The sequence below is a fragment of the Juglans microcarpa x Juglans regia genome, chromosome 2D, assembly GCF_004785595.1.
Source record: "Juglans microcarpa x Juglans regia isolate MS1-56 chromosome 2D, Jm3101_v1.0, whole genome shotgun sequence".
In the NCBI taxonomy this organism is placed as follows: domain Eukaryota; kingdom Viridiplantae; phylum Streptophyta; class Magnoliopsida; order Fagales; family Juglandaceae; genus Juglans; species Juglans microcarpa x Juglans regia.
The window spans coordinates 32,541,245-32,563,239 of NC_054596.1; the positions used below are offsets into that span (position 1 = coordinate 32,541,245).

Here is a 21,995-nt window from a genome sequence, read left to right on the forward strand (position 1 = left end):
TTTTAAGAATTATTAATACTTAAATTCATATTAATATTTAAAAGATAATTAATTAAAAACTATGAGGACTAACTTAACAAATAATAAAATTAAATTTTAATTAATACTTAAAAATAACTATAACGTATAATTAATCTAATAAGTAATTGAGTAAAATTTAATTTACTAAGGATACTTAAAATACACTTAATATTAAAAAAACATAATCATTAGGATACTTACAATACACTTAATATTTAGAATACTTAGAATACCCATGATATATATAGATACTTAAAGTACATAATAATTAAAAAACATAACTAAGATTTGGGGATTCTCGTAACTTTTATTCTTGTATCATCTTGTATTTTCTTATCTTTTATTATTATTGTGTTTTAATATCATCTTCTACTTGCTATTGAAATAAACCTTAGACCCATTCGAGAGTTATCATCATGTTGAATGGTTGATTGATAACTCTTGAATTGTCTACAGTAGATAGTTTGGGATTGTAAGATCTTTCTCGCAAACTATCAAACTATATATGTTGCATTCGACATTATGATTTTGGTAGTGTCATCCCTTGTTGTTCTCTGGATATGTAGTTTCGGTGATGGTGCATCGATGTATTACTCAATGATGTGCATGACCAAACGAGCATATTTGGAGAACTAAGAGGAGATGTTGCTGAAATTTTGTTGGATATGATAGATAATAGTTAGTCGGTTGGCGATTATGATCTTAGAATCCTGAATGGGATAGAACCAACTATTCGGTGAAATGAAGAAATTGCATAATATGTTAGATAATTAATTGTTTGTTGATGCACGTGACTGTTTGTAATAGGATATTAGACATGGATAAGAGCTGGATGTGAGTTATTGATCGGTTGGGTGAGAATTACAATTTATATGCTGAAGGAGTTAAGAAATTTTTGGAGTTCGCATCTTGTACAATTGTCAGTGACGATCGTATTAGATGCCCATGCCAACTTTGCAAGAATTGCGTTCTCATAAGATAGAGTTGGTGAGAGAGCATATGTTTGTCAAAGGTATTGACCAAGGTTATACCGATTGGGTCTTATATGGAGAACCGTATCCAACGTTATTGGTACTTCAAGATGAAGAAGAAGATATTAATGAACATGTACATCCTAAGGTTGTTGGTGACAATCCCGAAAAGGATATGGAGCAAATGCTGGGCGACATTGGTGTGGGAATGTTTATGGATGAAGGTGATACAGATCCATCAAATTCAAATGATCTGTGCCATAACACTTTTACCCGCTTATGGAATGGTTCACAATGTGAGTTATATCCAGGGTGTAGAAGGCACAGTAAGTTTTCATTTACTATTAGACTACTTCATATAAAATCCATGTGCCAAATATCTATTAAGGTTGTCAATATGTTGCTCGAGCTGTTTAAAGAGGCACTTCCATTAGACAATATTTTACCTCGCAACTTCTACGAAGCAAAACAATTGAAAATAGGACTCAGGTTTGATTACAATGTAATACATGCATGTAAGAATGATTCTGTATTATTTTGGCGAGAGAATGAGCAGTTGAATGAGTGTCACATTTGCCATGAATTAAGATGAACAACTGAGAAGCAGAATGTGCCGCGGAAGGTCGTATGTCACTTTCCATTGATACCTTGATTACAACGATTATTTATGTCACGTTCAATAGCTATGGATATAACATGGCACTCATCATCTAGAGTCAAGAATGATAATATTGTGTCACATCCTACAGACTCTCAAGTTTGAAAGGAATTTGACTTGGAACACCCATGGTTTGATGAAGAACCTCGTAATATTCGACTTGGGTTAGCAATAGATGGATTTAATCCGTTTGGAAACATGAGTACTAGTCATAGTACTTGGCCAGTTGTACTTATGGCCTACAATCTACCACTGTGGAAGTATATGAAAGATCCATATTTCATAATGAGTTTGCTCATTCTAGGTCTAAGATCACTAGAAAATGATATAGACATACACTTACAGCCACTGATAGCAGAATTGAAAGATTTGTGAGAGAATGGGGTCTTAACATTTGATTTACCAACAGGCAAGTCGTTCAATATGCATGTTGCAGTGTTATGGACAATAAATGATTTTCTCACTTATGAAAACTTGTCAGGTAGGAGCACTAAGGGGAAATTGGCTTGTCCAACTTGTGACAAACATACCCAATCTAAATGGCTTGTGTATGAGAGGAAACTATGATTCATGGGTCATTGTCAAGTTTTACCTGGTGACCATAGATGGCGTGGAAATGGTAGGATGTTTGATGGCACTGTTGAATGGGGGCACCCTCCACCATTCTTGTCTGGCTAAGATGTTATTGCACATTTTGCAGATGTCGGAAGTAATAATTTTGGTAAAAAGCAATGGAAGAGAAAATGAAGTGCGAATGAGTTGAATTGGACAAAGAAGAGTATATTTTTTGAACTTCCCTACTAGTCGACGTTAAAATTGCGGCATAGTCTCAATGTTATGCATATTGAGAAAAATATATGCGAATCCGTGTTAGGAATGTTGATGTCAATTGAAGGTAAAACGAAGGATAATATAAACTCACAGAAAGATCTAAAGGAGCTGGAAATTATACCTGAAATGCAGTTGCAACAAAGTTGTTTGTCTGTTTACATGTCAATTGGATAGCATACTTTGTCAAGGAACAAAAGGACTACATTTTGTGAGTGGTTGCAGAAGATTAAATTACCAGACGTGTATACCTCGAATCTAACATGGTGTGTGCGAACAAATGAATTGAAAATTATTGGACTAAAATGTCATTATTGTCATGTATTTTTACAACGTATCTTGTCTGTTGGTATCCGTGGGTTCTTGACCAGAGATGTGTGGTTTGCATTAACTGAGTTGGGTGCATTTTTTAAAGATTTATGTGCTAGAATGTTGAATGTAGAAGGTTTGGATCGTATGGAACGAGATATTGCACAAATATTGTGTAAGTTGGAAAGTATTTATCAACCGTCATTCTTCGACATCATTGTTCACTTAGCCATTCATTTGCCATGTGAGGCTCGACTTGCATGACCAGTCCAGTATAAATGGATGTATCCCATTGAACGGTTTCTTGGAAAGTTGAAACGCACAATGGGTAATAAGGCCCGCCTAGAAGGATCAATTGCAGAAACATATATTGATGATGAGGGGCATACATTCTGTTTCAAATAATTCCACGGCGTTGACACAAAGTTTGACCGGCCAGAAAAAAACTTTAATGTTGACCAAACAAGACAACGGAACGGATTTTCTATATTTTCCCAACAAGTACGTCTACTTTGTGCTTAGCGTGGTAATGCTTTGTGTGAAACAGAATTCAAGAAAACTCAGTGGTACGTGCTAAATAATTTTCCTAAGATAGAGAACCACTGGAAGTAAGTTCAAATTAATTGTTAATTAATCATTAAATTTACTTATTAAACAATTATACAAATATACTTATTGTTAATAATTTCTAATTTCAGTAATCATATTAACGTGCTTAAAGAACTATGAGTAAATGATATAGACCAGAGATATGAACAAGAGTTCCCTAAATGATTCAAATAACAGGTAATGATATTAATACAGATGTGATTTTGCACTAACATATTTAAAATAGACTGGGTTGTTAACGGTTGAATGTTTATGCTTTATTTAATACCTACGTTGTACAAATGCATGCGAGTAATCCAAACGATATATCAGACGATCTATAGCACTGGCGCGTGACCTCTCGAGACATGCTGCTCGATATTTTGCATGTATTTCTCGAGGAAGTAGATATCGCACAATTGATCAAGAACGTTATAGGAAAACACAAAATAGTGGTGTCTTTGTCAAACGGATTCATGATGGAGACAATGTTGATTCCTATGGAATTATTGTAAATATAATTGGAATGAGATATGTGGAGGAGCTTGTGGTTTATATATATAAGTGTAATTGATGGGATTTAAGCAATCCTCGAAGGGGAAAATGCTACGATGAATATTTTCTGAGTATTAACACATCAAAAAAATGGTATGAAAATGATTCTTTTAAATGGCAAGTAGTACAAAAGTTTTTTTCTAAAAGTATTTATGACAATATCCTTGAGGTGGATGGAAAAGATAAAGGAGAAGATAATCCTTCTACTCAAGAAGCATATTGAGAGAGTCAACCTGTCTTTAACTTATTTGTATATTTGAGTCAGTATGAGATAATTCCATTACATAGGGAAGATATTGAGGCTGAAACAGTTGAGGCGACAGCTGATCAAAGTGTTGAGTCATCTGAAGTATCTACAGATGATGAGAGTGAATCTATAGATGAAAATGATACAGATGATTGACCAGTTTTGTGTTCACATTATACAGTATCTCGCAATTATGCCACCAAAGAGGAAGGAAGTTCGCATCCCATCTCCACCTATTCCTAGCTCTCCGTCTGACTCACCGTTAGAGACTAACTCTACGCAACAAGGTAATAGCTAATACTCATTTTTTCAATTAAGATAATTGATAATTGATACGAGGTAAATAACTAGTATTATTTTATAGAGATAATAGTACAATCTCGTCATGGACGAGACACTACTAGAGGCGTGACGTTGGAGAAATAACGTAAAGTATGTAAGATTAAGGTTAACATTCCTGACGAACATAGCGGAGGCAAGGGACAATAAGCAACTTGGCTTGCATCACATGTGGGTGCTCTTAAACGGACTTATGCACTTTTGGCTACGAGTTCATGGCATAAAGTCCTGCAAGATGTGAAAGATTTTATAAAAAATTGTTGTTTGGTACGTAATATTTAAATAATAAATTTATATTGATATTATTTAATATTCTAAATGATAATATCTTTGTGTATATACTTTTTCAAGGATGACTTCGAACAAAATTTGGGTCAGAGAGAGGAGTGTAAGACTGTCAATGAGCTTATGTGTAATACATTCCGCAAGCATAAGGCGAGGTGTCACGAGGATTACAAGAAGTACGAGAACAAGGAAGATGCACGCTAGCATCCTTTTTAGGATGTCCGACCTGAAGGTTGGAAAAAATTTTGCGACATGTTTGAGAATCCATTATATAAGGTAAATTAAATGAATTCTTTATCTGTTATATTTATAATTTTCACTTACTAATTTTTACAACTTCTATGCAGTAGCGAAGTTCTATAAAAAAAACAAATAGATTGAAATTGAAGATTCATCATCATGCAAGCTCAAGATCTTTCCATCGCCTCTCTCAGAAATTGGTAATGTACTCATTTTTTTTCTATATAGTTTGTTTTTAATATTGATTTTATATCTTAATAATGTCTCTTGTAGAAAGAGTCAGACACCAATTATGATCTGACAAAATTATATGTTGCATCACATACTAATAGTAATGGAGAGTGGACTCATCCCGATGCTCGTGAAAATTATGTAAGTATTATAATTTGTTTTAATTAAACATATTTAAATTATTGTGTCAATATTAATTTTATATGTTGTATGTAGGATAAATGGTTTCCCTCCGTGCTGAAACTGCATCAGATCAGAATTCATCAAGAAGTGATGTTGAAATTTTTACACAAGTTCTAGGTCAACATTCAAGATATTTGAGGGGTTTGGGTCGTTGTGTAAAGCCTTCAGACTATTCATCAACATCAAGTACTACTGCCATTGCGTTGGAGAATGCAAATTCTAGGATCAAAGAATTGATTGCAAAATAGCATCAGTTAGAGGCTCAATTGACGAAACAAGCAGACATAGAGATGTGCATAAAACAACAAGAAGATCAACAAAGAGAGATGCAGCTTCAAATGCATATGCTTATACAACAATTCAGGCACCCAAGTAATTGATTTTTGTTAGAAATGTTTTGCATATTGAACAATTATATATGTACTGATAACAACATTATATTATTACTATTTTATTTATTTAGTTATGACTTATTAGATTAGTTTTATTTATATTGAACAATTTGTAATGTATTTTTGAAATATAAATATGTATTTGGTTTTAAATTAATATTGTCCATGAAAATACTAACTGTTCGAACAGTCATCAAATGTTCGAACATATATTCATCAAACACAACCGTTCGAACCTCTCAAGTTAGAGTTTGAACGGTAAAAAAAGTTGCACCCCGTTTGAATAGAAAATTCAATCTTTCCATCTCAAACACGTTCGAATGGCTTAATTTACGTTCGATCATTAATTTGTTTGTTCGAACTTTTCTTCATGTGGATTTGGTCGAACGAACTGGCATCGATCGACCGGCCATGAAGTACCAGTTGGAATAGACATATTGTTCAAACGTTATTTCCTCCGTTCGAACGACTTTTCAAGATGAATTTTAATCACCCCAGAAAAAAATTCCATTCGAACGTGACCAAATGGTCCATCTAAATTTCATCCCGAAAGATATCTTTTGGGATGAATTTGTGATTTTTGTCCCAAAATACCTTTTGGGACAGTTTTAATGGGATGACCTTGGAACTTTTTTTTTTTTCCCAAAATATATTTTGGGATGAAATTCCAATCTTTTAGGAGGAAACTTTTCGTCCCAAAGGACCTTATTTGTTGTAGTGCCATTTAATTTTTATTTTGTTTTATTAACTATAACTAACCACTCAATTTTTATTTATTTTATTAATTATTATAACGAACCAACTAACTGCTATTTATTATTGTTATTATATTTTGGCATTTATGATTAATAACTTAATTTATTATTATTATTATTATGTTATCATAACTTAAAGATTAGTTTGTCATTCTGATTTCATTAATATTATTTATTTATTTGACAGAAGTTTGCTATTTATTTGATAAACCGAGAATTAGAACTTTGTATCCTTTCCCAATCACGCACCCACGATATTGCTTTATGCATGTTCATATAGTAAGTCGATGGATAAATAGACATTAAGTTAGTTTATGTTATGATTATAGATCTCAACCAAAAAATGTTGTGGTATTAAGACTGGGACTGCCGCACTAGATCTAAATTTGGAAAGTGCAATACATCGAATGGAGGGGATGCATATCTCGTGACAAGAAATTACGAAATCTTATAAGAGGATAGCTCTGCTACAAAGTGGGGGTCTTTTTGCCATGACTGAAATCAGAAATGAGATGCATGTCCATGTGTGTTATCGTATATGGTGGGTGAGTTCTTGTGAAAAATATTTGAATTGCTTTGTTCACATTTTCCTTCGATCGGTTCGAGAGTAGCAAGGAAAAGGAAGAGAATAGAAGGAAAAGATTATGGTATGTAAGGGGGCGTGAGAAGTTAATTTGATTTATACTCTGATTTCACGAAAGGGGTTTCAGATTGTGATCGAAGGCAGCCTACCCCACCACCACTTCAGTCCACCGGTCACTTGAGTAATTAAACCTCACCAACCGAGTTTGAACCTTGGATTGTCTGCTTTCAAGTCTAAGATCTAACCTTGTTTGTTTTTGCATATAAGATGAGATGAATTGAGATTAAAATTAAAAATTGAATCAAATATTGTTAGAATATATTTTTTTAATATTATTTTTGTTTTAAGATTTATAAAAGTTGAATTGTTTATTTTATTTTGTGTGAAAATTTTAAAAAATTGTAATTATTAGATGAGATGCATTTGTGAAAACAAACAAAACCAAATATTCAAATTGATTGATCGGCATTAACCTTTTCCTAAAGACCTGCACAAGATTCACATTTGTTTTTTTCACAAAATCGATGCTTCTTAGTTTGTTAATGCCGATCTAGGGTCCCAAGAATATTCAGATCCATTGATCTCTCTCTCTCTCTTTTTAAAGGATAGGAAAACCCATTTTTATCGGAATAAAATCAAGTCGAAAATTCGGTTATTTGAACTCAATCGAAACTTATACTTCGGAAAAGGATCAATTTTGGGTCGTGTCGGAATTCTTGAATTTGGGCCAACTTGGGTTGCACTACAAGAAATAAGACTTTTCACGGTGCCACATTTCGTCGCTAATACTATTGAAATCGCCAGAAATACCTATTCTCGTTGACTTTTCAATCACTGCATGTTCGTTGGAATTTTTTTTTTTTTGGCTTCAAATCAATGAATCGCAAAAATCGTTGCAAATAGTGTGTTACTTCCGACGATTAAGTTAGTCACAAATAGATAAAAATTTGCCGAAAATGTGTGTTCCGTTATCATAGGAAATCATTGAGAAAACGTTTATGTGGCAATAACTTTTTGTTGCAAATACTATAAAACTCACTGACTGAATACGTGTTTCGACACTATAAGTTAATGGAAACCATAAAGACGTTTTGCGATGAACATTATTCGCCGCAATTAGACATTTCCATGGATCACGGAATCATTGCAAATATTTATTGCCTTTTCCATTGAAATTTTTTGACGCTAAAACATTATTTGCGGCATACGTTCGTCGCAAATAAGTATTTTTGATGACGAAGTGACCTTTAAAGTCGCCGCAAATAATTTGCTACAAAATTTTTAAAAAAAAAATTACTAGTGAAATGTTTCACAAGTATCATTATCCTTATGATATCTTTTTATAGTATCATCAATGTGGATTAACTTCTTTTGATGGTGTTAAAGAAGTTAATCCACATTAAACAAATTTGCTAATTAACCTATAAACATAATCTTAAACCAATATCATTTCACCAATAATCTTAAACCCATGTACCTAAAGGAATTGAACAAATGGGTTGCTGAAGAATGGGCTAGAAGCTTAAAGAATGTCTAAAAAACCTGTAGGCACATCCAATGTAATACACATCCAAATTATAGGTTCTTGCCATATGCCTGCATGTTGCAAAAAATCTAATATTATGAGAAATAAAGAGACAGAGCAACGGACAATGCACTACAAGTTCAAAGAGGATTTCCAAATCACCCAAGTTTTGCAAGCTTCACAATTTTATCTTACACTATGGATTGCACTAATATTCTTTTTACATACTCAAAAAAGATCCAAAGTTATGAGCTACTAATATGACCAAAACACATGATCTCCTTAACTCAAAAGACAACCCGTTAGCTTCAACGGATATATATATATATATAATGATGCCCTAAAAAAACTATAAAGCAGTTCAATATTAAAAGACAAAGGTCACTTATCTGCAATTAGGATAAGAAGCTATAGTTGAGGTTCTTTGTTGTATACTACCTAATGAATTAGTTACGAAGAATAGAACCTATACTTCATTGAAATGCAGTAAAAGCAATAAAAATGGTTGAAATATGATTTGAACTTTTATATGAGATCTATACACACCTTGAGTCTCTGTTTACTTTGGCTCAAAAAATAAAAGCACCATCTTACCCCATAGTTGGAAAAGTGTGATACACCTAAAATAGCAAAGGCAGATATGATCTTAAGCAGCAAGATATTTATAGATAGAAACTACCAAACGGTTCAAAATGAGTTTAGGGACTTGTGAAGATGCGAGTTTTTAGTAAAAGAATAAGCTATCCAATAAATAACTTACAAAGAGATCTAATGGCAATGATCAAAACAATCCATTAATGTCAAAAATAAAAAAACATGGAGTGGCCTGGAAACTATAATAAAAACAGTTGACCAAAGTATAAAATCTGGTAAGAAAGTGCCAAACTTTAAACCATTAACATGAAAAAGAAAAAGAAAAACCCATTGACTAGTTCAAAAGAAAACCAAAATGGAATTATATTCACCTCTTTGCACATTCGAGTCCTCGTGATGATCCTATAAACCAAAATAAAATAAAATAAAAAAGTTTAAACTATGTGAAAAGGAACAATAAAAATCAACTTCAAACATCCAACCCAAAATTGTGAAGATATGGTAAAGTGATTGTACCCAAGAACTTTTCCATAACCACGATGCACAGCTTGTGAAACCAGCTCCATTAGCCCAATGCTCCCACCTCCATACACAAGGTCCAGCCTCCTTGATACCTTTACATGCACATGCCCAAAACATCTCAGAAAGAGTTGAAGACAACAGAAGAGATGCAAAATCACATAGAGAAATGGGGGTAATTCAGTTTCATGAATCATTAGGGAATTAAATACCAGAGAGAAATGTCATTTTTACTTTCATCCAACCATTTGCCCTTCCCAGGAAAAGCCCCCAACCCAAAAAGCCTATCTATCTCCTTACTGGAGTAGCTTTTTGTATGAAAGAGAAAAAACGTACCACAATAAATTAACTTTTTCCTATTGGGATTCTTCTGAGATTGCATAATGTCAACACAAAGAGTGTCTAAACAGTAGCCTCTTTCTGTTACAGTGGGAGCATCATCAACTCTAGTAAAAAACAGTTTGTCTAAATAGTTTCACTAGCATTTTTTTTATGCTAAAACAAAAACAATCACTACTAAAATTACCCCATTTCAAGTCAGTCACTAACAATTGCTTGACAAAAAAAATTTTAAATCATTTTTACAAACACATTTTCCATGCTAAGTTTCCTATAACATAATATAGGACCTGAAGGGAAGTGACCACATTCCCATTGCGTATAGACTAGAACTGATCCAATGCACATGGACATGATATTGGTTTACAAACTGGTAAAATAAAGGACAAAATCCAAACTTTGTAAAAATGTACTTTGATATATAAACGGATACAAGTTTACAAAAATAGAAGGATTGACATGTCGAACCAAACTTATGACCAATCTGATTCAGTTCACAATAATCAGAAGTGAACAAAAAATAAAAAATTTTCATTTCCACAACCTTGTCTTATTTTATTCATTCTGTATATTTGAAAATGATGTGAGTAAGAGGACAACCTTCAAAATCCCTGTTGCAAGCCCTTCCAAGTGCTTAAATCCTAGAACTCAACCGAGACATGACTTCCTTCCTTGAACCTTTTTCAAGCTTTCAAGCTTCAAAAACAGAGCATGGCATATATTAAAAAAGATACACGTTTACAAAAGCAAAAACACAAAGTGCATACAGGAATATATGAACTGCATAGCTTACATCAAGTACCCAGCTTTTTTAAAATAAGTCTATTGCATAAAGAAATGCCATAAGCTTGGGAATATAAAACATCAATAAATATAATCATCCAACAACTTGAGGTTGTATGAACCAATATCATTTCACCAATAAGCTCCATCTAGGTCTCGTATTCAAGCATGTGATTGACCATCAAGTTATTCAAGGAATATATCTCAACATGTTTTGGGAAAAACATTTACGTCATTATTCCCAGTTAGAGCACTAGAGAAATCAGATTCTAATTGAACTTCCAACTACTACAGCCTCCAACAATGCATAAAGTTCAGAAATTATGTAGCTAAACTAATGCATAAAAAACACATGACCCCACATTATCATGTACACAATACAACCTATAGAATATAAAATTCCTAAAAAAAAATTCAAGGACCCATCAAGATGTTCATAAAGGGGAAGGGAAAAATCATCTCAGTCCAACGGTTAAGTATTCACAAACAAGGAGGGAAAAAAAGCCGATGATTAAAAGAATTGGTAATAAATTACGCTAGCAGTTGTATAGTTTGGATACAGAAAAACCACTGCCAGCACATTGACATTGACAACTTCCTATTCAGTCAACGTATGTCCCTATCCAAACCCAAATGTAAAAAACCCATCGAAATTGATATGTTCAATTAGTTCTCCGTTAGTTTCTTAGAAACAAAAGGCATATATGAACAAAACCTTCTATTTCCATATTTCAAAATTCTCTAATTCGCAGCAACAGCAACAAAACAAAAATTTACTTACTTAAACCCCAACTTAGTTATATGCAACAAAAATCTGAGTCTTTCATCGTCTTATTTTCGTCACCAAACACCGCTTGAGGAATCAAAAGTAAAATCTTGCAAGAGTTCCAATTTTTTAAATTTAATTTTCTTAGAAACCAAACAAAGAAAATACCTTTTTTACAACAGAATCAAACTGCTGAAAAGATAGAAGCTTTGGGCACTGCAAGCCTCTGCTTTGGAAATCTCTAGATTCTAAAATACAATAGGTTACGGTTTCTGCGATGCTATGCCGTGGAGGAAGGCGGCGCAAAGTGGGTATAGGAGCTTGAGCGAGATCCATTAGGGGGAGAGCAGATCGACGGTGAGAGAGAGGGAGAGCTTCGGTGGAGGGGCTGGGGACCGTTGGGGGGTAGCTACGCCGGTAGCTGGAGGTGGTGCGGCGGTTGCGGACGCGGCGGCACTGGGAATCCGAGGGAAAAAGGAATTCGAGGGAGAAGAGAGGGAGATCTGGGGCAGAGAGAGAAGCCGTGAGGGAGGGACTTGGCTGGGTTGGTCGGCGACGGTGGAGGTGGACGGTGAAGGTGGGTCACGGCGGTGTGTAGTGGTTGCTGCGTGGAGGCATGAAAAATAGGGATCGGGGGAGAAGAGGGAATGGGGAGAGGCGGAAGAGGCAGAGGGGGGGGGGGGGGGGGGGGGGGGGGGGGGGGGGGGGGGAGGGAATTAAATGAATAGGGAAAATGCTGGGGTTTAAACTTTATTAGTTTTTGCGGCGCTTGTCATTCACCGCAAATACATTTTAATTGGCCACATATCACTTTTATGGCGACAATATTCACTGAGTATCTATTGCAGCGATTCTCCAATTCGACGGAAATAAAAAATGGCTATAGTAAAAATCTTTTGCTGTGGTGACAAAATTGCCGCAATAGGTGTAAAAGACGCCACAACAAAGTAAACAGTAAATTCTCGTTCAGCATTTCGCGATTGCACACTAGAATTCAACGGTAACTGGAAAACCGCCACAAAAAAGGACCTTTTGCGATGAATTTTTTTTTTTGCAGCGATCTTAAAATTGCTAGAAAAAGTCTATATATCTATATATTCTACGTATATCTTAACATAAAATATATATTTCATATATCATTGTACTTCATAATTTTAATATTCATTGTTTATTATATGTGTAACTTTCAAAGAAATAAAAAATTAAACATATCTTTATGTCTATAATTAGAGTTTCGCCCCTATCAAAATTAGGTTTTGACAGAAAAACTTAGCCCCACTCCAATTGATAATTATATATATATATATATATATATATATATATATATATCAGTGTGCGTATGTATGTATAACATTTTCTTCTCCATAGATGTCTTTAAAGGTTTTTATTTTCTTCATGAAACGATTTTTTTCTCAACGCTCTATAAATACTTGGATAACTTTTTTTTTTTTAAAGATATGAGATCACATGTCCACAAGTGACCTCCTCCCAATTTATTAAAAAAAACTCACTTATGGCGGAGGAAAACCGTATTAACAACTAGCCAAAAAACTAAACAAAAATATACAATGAAAACCCAAACCAGCGCAACTCCCACAAACACACCCCCTATACTGAAAAAATAAATAAATAAAACTCAACAAACCACAGGCTACCTCCGAATTGATGGAAGTCCAATCGCATCTAATCTCAAAATACCCCTCAGCAACCTTGGTAGACAGGTTTCTGATCCAAAACTCCAGTTCAGCCCTTCCTCACCTTTCCTTGCCAAAAAATCCGCAGCTTGGTTACCCTCACAAAATTGATGCACCACTTAGAAACTAACTCCCTCCAGTTCCTGAAGTAAGGAATCCCAATAATCCCATGGATTCCATAAATTATAGCGCTTGTTCTTCACCCAATCCACCACTACCTTGGAATCACATTCCAAAATAACATGTTGACAGCCCATTTCTTTACATAATCGTACTCCTTGAAGTAAAGCTCTTAATTCAGCCTCATTGTTAGTGCCAAAACCATACGGCGTAGAAAAACCCGCCATAATCCAGCCCCGATGATCTCGCAATACTCCACCCCCACCACAATTCCTTGGATTTCCACGACAACTACCGTCCACATTTAATTTCCACCAACCATAAGGAGGCTTTACCCATGCTATTTACTGCGATTTGGACGTTGCGCGAACATTAATACTAATATCCAGTGCAAGCAAAATCTGCTTATCAATTTGAGACAACTTCTTATCATCCATGTCATTCACCAATTTCCCAACCAAGACCGAATTGATCTCCAAACATCCACTGCATTCCACTGAACACCCTCCATCCGAGATTGGCAATGTCTTATCCATAAACACCAAGTCAGATTGCTCGGCAATAAACCAATTAAAATTCCCCTTTTGGTTCCTTTCTTCGCACACACCATCCAGGCCACCACTCGATTCCACCATGTTGTAGCTTGCAAACAAGAAATGCCTAAAGCCAAAGAAGCTTTACGCCATACCTGTTCTGCAACCTGTCCAGTGGCCAAAACGTGATCCAGCGTTTCCATCTGTGGCGTTGTACAGCAATCACACATAGATTCCATAGCTATACCACGTGATTGTACCCTTGTATCTGTTGCTAAACAATTAAACCGAGCCTGCCACATGCATACTGAGATTTTCTTCGGTAGATAGTTACTCCATATCCAGTCCATCCAAGGATGATTGCTTCCCTTCATTCTAATTAAATTCCAGGCACTAGCAGTGGTAAATTGTCCATCATGTGTGGCCTTCCATATGAGTACGTCACTCCCAGATCTGCCTACCCCAATTTCTCTTATTACGTCATTCACAACATCCATACCAACTAATTGCATAAGCATCTCAAAGTTCCAATTCTCATCTACCTAGACCTCCTTGATTTGCAAAGAAGGATTACCAACCACGTCCACCATATTACATAAAGGTCCCTGAGAAAACCAACTATCATACCAAAAAGACGGTCTACCCTCCTTAATTCTGACTTTTGTGGCCTCACAAACATCCGGTAGAACTGACACAATAGCTTTCCAAAGTCTCGAACTATTTGGTCGAGCTACAAACAGAGAGAGGCATGTTGACCTCTACCGTACTTCAAAACCATAAATCGAGCCCACAACGAGTCTATTGATAAAATACACCATGCCAATTTCATATGCATCACTTTTTGTATTTCTGAAAAATCCCTCAAACCCAAACCACCCTCTTCTACTGGCTTACTAATCCGAGACCATGCACACCACTTCATTTTTGCTTTTCCATTTCTCTCGCCCCAAAAGAAAGTAGAAAGGATGGCATTAATTTTTTTAAGAACAATATTCAGGATATTCATGACAGCCATTAAATGAGAAGCCATACTAGACAAACCATGCTTGATCAAAATCAACCGCCCCCCTTGGGATAACAGCCTCACTTTCCACCCTGCAACCTTGGCCCGAAAATTCACTATCAATTGTTCCATATGAAGTGCCTTCAAACGCCCACATACCAACGGAACCCCTAGATACTTAACTGGGAATTGACCTTGCGCAAACCCTATTAACCTCACCAGCCCACGCTGTCATGCTGCACTAATCCTGGGTGGCATAAAAATGGACGATTTCTCTTTACTAACCTGCTGCCCAGACTGGTTTTCATAACGAGATAAAATGCTCCCTAGCCTTCGCAACGATCTCTTTGCACCATTAAGGAAAATCAAAATATCATCTGCATATAACAAATGCGACACCAATGGAGCCCCCATTGGATGATAAAACCTCCCAATATGACCTTCTTCAAACTCTTTCCGAAGGAGCCGCGAGAGGACTTCTTGCATTAAAATAAACAAATATAGCGAGAGGGGGTCCCCTTGTTGGAGTCCTCGCCTAGGCTGGAAAAAACTCTTATACGACCCATTCATCATCACCGAATACCAAGGGGACTCCACACATGCCTTGATCAAATTACAAAATTGTTGCAACAACCCAAAACTACCAAGGACCTTAATTAAAAAAACCCAATTCATCCTATCATATGTCTTTGCCATATCAAGCTTCACCATCACATTTCCTACCGTCGTTTTTTTATGCAAGGCATGAACCATCTCTTGAGCCAAGGAGATGTTCTCAAAAATACTATGTCCCAGAATGAAAGCCCCCTGTTCCGCCGAGATCAATCTAGGCAAGAGACTTGTCAACGGTTCACAATGATTTTTGAAAAAACCTTATAAGCCACAGAACATAGACTACTTGGTCTAAATTTTTCAAAGCTCTTAGGATCCGGTACTTTTGGAATTAGCACAATATATGAAGAAGTATAGAACCTTGGTAACATAGAACCTGCAAAAAAATCCCTTATTGCCTCCACAACTTCATCCTTCACAATATGCCAGCAAGAGATATAAAATAAGGATCCATACCCATCCGGTCCTAGAATGCTATATTGAGGAATCGAAAAGACCACGTTCTTTACTTCTTCTTCTGATGGCAAGCAGAATAAATCAAAATTTTCATCCGCTAATATCTCCAAACCTAGAACTTGAGACAAATCTGTAGGCTCTAAATTCGACATATCAGAAAGGAAATTAGTGAAGTGATTCACAACCCCCAAGTGCACTTGCTCCGGGGAATCCAGTATCAAACTATTCTCCATTCGCATCTAGGAAATGACCGCTTCCCATCTCCGTTGTGAAACAATTGCATGAAAGAACTTAGAATTCTGATCTCCCTCCCTCAGCCACTTCTTCTTGGCTAACTGAGCTATGCGTGTCTCCACTCTTTTTTCCCAAACATCAATCTCCAATTTAGTAACTAGGTAATCTGCTTCCGTAGCTTCCGAATATGCAGATTGAAGTTGGGCTTCCAAAACCTCAAGCCTGGCTGTCAACTCCCGTAAGTTGGTATCAATTCATCCGAATACATTTTTACTCCAGTTAAGCAACTCCATTTTAAGCCTCTTCAATTTTGCCACCAGCTTAATCAAACCCGATCCTAACATAGGGCGACCCCATATCTCCTTTACCATACCATAAAATGATTCATGAGAGCACCACATTTGTTGGAATCGAAAAGGAAATGGACCAGACCTGAAATTTATACGTGATAATCTCACCACCATTGGACTATGATCCGAAGATTTCCGTTGAAGATACTCAAATTCTGCCATATTAAACCGTTCTGAGAAAACCATATTTATTAGAACCCGATCAAGTCTCACCCACTTCCTAGCATTCCCCTCCTACCCATTGCACCAAGACAATGGATTGCCATGGTAATTAAGATCAATCAGACTGCTGGCATCGATATACTCATTAAAATCATCCATAGCTTGGACAGTTCGAGGACGGTCACCCACACATTCCCGATCCTCCCGAATAATATTAAAATCGCCCATAACAACCCACGGATGCCCATTGGACCGATAAGCCATCAGGCTCTCCCATAGACTTCTTCGATCCAGCACATTGCACTTTGCATAAATGAAGGATACAAGAGTGCGAGTACCCTCTAGCAGGAACCATCCTGTCACCATCTGATCTGAAGCACAAACCACCTCAAACTCATAAGGAGCTCACCACAAATTCCAGATTTTACCCCTTCCTGCCTCATTACAATGAACACCATCAAAGCCCAAAGAACTGGCTAACCGCTGAAGTGCTTCCTCTCTTGCAAAAGGCTCCATGAGAGCCACAATGGACCCATTATGTTTCTGAATCATACTACGCAACACACGACGAGAACTACCCAACCCCCCTATATCCCATGCAATGATGGACTTTGTTATAGATTAAGTTTAGTAGTGCGGGTTGACATCCGCTGGGATTGTCGAACAACAAAATTTTTCCTTTTGCCATTTGAATCCGGGGCCTGCACCTTATCAGACTCATAACCCTTCTGTTTGGCCAATTCAGAGATAGTCTCCTCCCTTTCCCCATCAGTACTATAAAAGACAGGCTCCAAAGGCTCCTCTCGTGAGACTGGTTTTATACGGCATTCCATATCAAGTACTTCAGAAACCAACGCAGCATGAGCTCGATCCCCACTACATGGAGACATTAAAACATCACCCAGAAATAAATCCATGGGAGGAAGGGGATCCCTCTCATTTTCATTTACAGGCAGCATATCACTAGCATTAGTCACATCAACTATTTGGATTGAAGGAAACTCTACCACCGTCTTAGCACGGATTGTCCCCACCACCAGAGACTGCGTAAAATTCTCCAGATCATCCCGAGAAACCTTCCCTTCATCCTCCCTAGTACTCCCCACATCTTTGCCATTGTCAATCACCACCACCTCTGTATTTTCCCCCTTATGTCCCATCTCTGCATGACTTTGCCCCCCCACCAATTGACTCAATGAACGCTCAGGATCCTCACTTGATGACTTTCCTTCATCCCCCTAGGACTCAAAACCTCGTTCCTTTCACCAGCCACTCCCTCCTCTGCATTTTCCTCCTGCAAAAGTGTCTTTTTTGAATTCACTTGCCATACTTTCTTAATCCCCCCTTTGGCTACATCTCTCCCCTTTCACAAAGGACCCTCACCAATCCTACATACCACATAAGTGTGCCCCTGTCGATTTCATTTTTGACAATAAAACCCAGGTCATTCATATCGAGCCTCCTACCAAAACTTCTTATTAGCCACCACTATTGGAAAACTCTGCACCAGCTCCTCTGTTAAATCAATTTCCACACACATACGACCCCCGAAGCTCACGTTCTATGAAGCGTTGCATTATCAATCCCCAGAAACCGTCCAAACCTTGTCGCAAGAATTTGCAACACATCTGTTCGATACATATGAAGAGGCAATCCAGGCATAAAAATCCATTGAGGCGCTAAAGTGGACTCTTTTCGAAGATCAAAGTCCTTTGTCCACCGAAAAAGTCTAAACACAGCACCAGCAATCAAACGACCTTCTCTTGCTCATCCATGTATAAAATCCCTCTCAGACTGCATCTTCACCAAAATGTGATATTCATCCATCACGCTAACCGTCAGAATCTCCAGTAATCCCCATGATTTAATGATAGCCAAACGAATATCATCAATTGACGGCCGAAGACGTACAAATTTCAGAACCAAAGCAAATCGAGAATCCTCAGCAGCTTTTGACATCTCTGGCTCCATGAAAACGAAACCAGGCTCGCCATCCACATCCATTGGATATCTCATCTGAACCTTAAACGAAGAATACACCGCAGCCTTCGCTACCATTTGGACGTGAGACAGAGTCCCGCCGTCCCCTCCAATCCCCTCTAGCGACGGAGGGGCGATGGGCACCGCCATGGGCTAACCCTAGGCGAACAAAAATTTCAAAAAGAAAAAGGATACCAACAAATACGGAGCATTTTTTCTAATAGTACTTATAAATACTTGGACGACTGAATACTTTAGTGTAGAGCCCAAAATATATTTCATCTGTTGACCTCAGAAAGTTAATAGTTTTCCTTAAGATCTAAGATTTTTCTGGCAATAAATTTTAGATTAGATAATCTTCTAATTAACTCTGTGATCATGTTTGTACCTCGAAAGCAAATTCATTGTAGAATTTCCTAAAAGTTATTCATAAATCATTCTCAAAATCTTTAAGAACATGAAGTTCTAATTTAATATTTAAATAAAGTTAAAATTAGAACATATTGAGACCCTTTTTCTTCTTTTACTCATACTTTTTTTTTAATTATTATAATTTCATTTGAGTGTATATTAAAATATTTATTTCATCAAAAATGGTATTATAGTTTTACAAATATGTCTAGGCGTCTCAAGATAAAGCCACATACATATGAGGAAGACATGATGTCCTACAATTATAGGTCAACCTTGTCCTAAAGAATTATTCAGATCCAGAGCGGATGTGCATCTTATTTACTACTTACTCTTGTTTGGCTACGAAGCAGAGAATGATTTGTACGGTTCTAGGCCGTGTAAATTTCGCATACTTCTTTTAAAAAACTGGATAAATCTGAAATTCATATAAAAAAATTTATTTTTAATGGTAGGCCCGAATATTTCTCAAATGAAAAGAGTGGGGGCTAGTACACTTTACGACTGCATCTAACATTACGCGACAAATAAATGTATAAATATCATCTTATGTGTTTTTTATTGCATGTTCTTGAAAAATGATGTTCACACGCTGAGAATAGATAAACCTATTCAAGTACTACGTACTAATGTATGAATGCCAGTTTATATGGAATTCTACTTGACAAACCAACAGAAACTTTGTAATGCCTTCGGAGAATGATCAAACTGCGTTTATCTAACGTTGTGTTCTACTTTTTCTTATAAACAAGCGAAACGTACGTTACGGTGAGACCATTTTGGTTTTGATTGCGTGGGTAAGCACCAACAATAAAAGACAAAATACCAATCTATATGTGTACTATCAACCAATGAACATATTAATTTAACACTTCACAGATATAAATTATATAGACAAATATGATCATAAAGAGACACTTTGTAACAAGAATATCCAAGATGCCAATTGAAAATAACCAAATTACTTTTTCTTTTCTGTCCAAATCAGATCATTTCCAACGCTATATCTTCCCCTAATGTCATAGCATGCAATTGATGAGGGAGGATTGTCTCTATATAAATGTTAAGAGCAAGTGTGCTAGTCATTGCAACGACCAGAACAAACCATCATGGGCTTCTCTAACCAAAGCCAATGCATTTGTTTTGCTTTGATCCTCACTTTGGGAGCTTTGGCTTCTCAAGTTGCTGCTCGCACCCTCCAAGATGTGACAATGCGTGAGATGCATGAACAATGGATGGCTCGTTATGGACGGTTATACGAAAATAATCAGGAGAAGGAGAAGCGTTTGAAGATATTTAAGGAAAATGTGGCGCTTATAAAATCTTTCAACGGCGTTGGAAACAAACCTTACAAGTTAGGAGTCAACCAATTTGCAGATCTTACGAATGAAGAGTTCAAAGCCTCAAGAAATAGATTCAAGGGGCATGAGTGCTCTACAAAGACTTCTTCCTTCAAATATCAAAATGTGACTGCATTGCCTTCTACTATGGATTGGAGAAAGAAGGGAGCTGTAACACCCATCAAAGACCAAGGCCAATGTGGTAAGCATCTACTTTTGAGATGAACTATGTCCAATTTACCTTCCTAACACTTTTTGGTGATGAAATGTAGGATGTTGCTGGGCATTTTCAGCAGTGGCAGCCATGGAAGGAATTACTAAGCTAAAAAGTGGTAAACTAATCTCATTGTCAGAGCAAGAGTTGGTTGACTGCGACATTAAAGGAGTGGACCAAGGTTGTAGTGGTGGTTTGATGGACAATGCTTTCCAGTTCATCCAAAACAATCACGGTCTCACTACAGAAGCCAACTATCCTTACACAGGTGTGGATGGAACCTGCAACACAAAGGGAGAAGCCAACCATGCAGCCAACATAAACGGCTACGAAGATGTGCCAGCCAACAGTGAGAAGGCACTTCTTAAGGCTGTAGCTAATCAGCCAATTTCTGTTGCCATAGATGCTGGAGGATCTGACTTCCAATTCTATTCAAGCGGAATTTTTACAGGAGAGTGTGGTACTAGCCTAGACCATGGCGTTACTGCTGTTGGTTATGGGGTTACTAGTGATGGGACCAAGTATTGGCTGGTGAAGAACTCATGGGGTACAGAATGGGGTGAAGAAGGGTACATAAGGATGCAAAGAGATATTGATGCAAAGGAAGGCCTATGTGGTATAGCTATGCAAGCCTCTTTTCCGACGGCATAGAATTTATAAATCATAATCAAAGTCAATGTGCACTACCTCACATGCAATATAATGCACTACTTTTTTTCAGTTGTTTCAATTATTACTATTCAAATCTATTTGTGTAAATTCTCTGGTTTCCTTGCCCATGATATATGTAAACCTTTTTCTTAGTATGCTTATTCTCCCGAACAGAGCCCTATTGTTTGAAAGACTTGACAATGAAAATGCTTTCAAAGAAACACATGGAAAGCTTGAAATATACTAGGAATATGGATGAATGAAAGGAGTATGGGTATTTTAACGGTATTATATTTGACATCACGTTATTCCTTGAAATCGCAACCTTAAATTGGGCCCATCAAAGGCATTAATACAATACTAAACTAGTTGTGTGAACCATCGTTAAATTGCAATGGGTGTTAATCCACTATCTCATGAGTTGCTCTTGGTTTAATACAAGAGGGAAATAATTTAAATATACACATCAACCATATTTTGAAAAGTGTGCTAAAAAATAGTGATTTTCTAGCTAAATCTAGATA

General features: G+C 36.7%; 1 protein-coding gene across 1 annotated transcript; it reads left to right on the forward strand.

The window, feature by feature from the left end:
• Positions 1-20,375: 20,375 nt before the first annotated feature.
• On the forward strand, positions 20,376-21,471 carry LOC121251235 (senescence-specific cysteine protease SAG39-like). The gene is made up of 2 exons (XM_041150599.1): positions 20,376-20,808; positions 20,879-21,471. Exons 1-2 carry the CDS (start codon positions 20,376-20,378, stop codon positions 21,469-21,471), a joined length of 1,026 nt encoding a protein of 341 aa, XP_041006533.1.
• Positions 21,472-21,995: the final 524 nt, after the last annotated feature.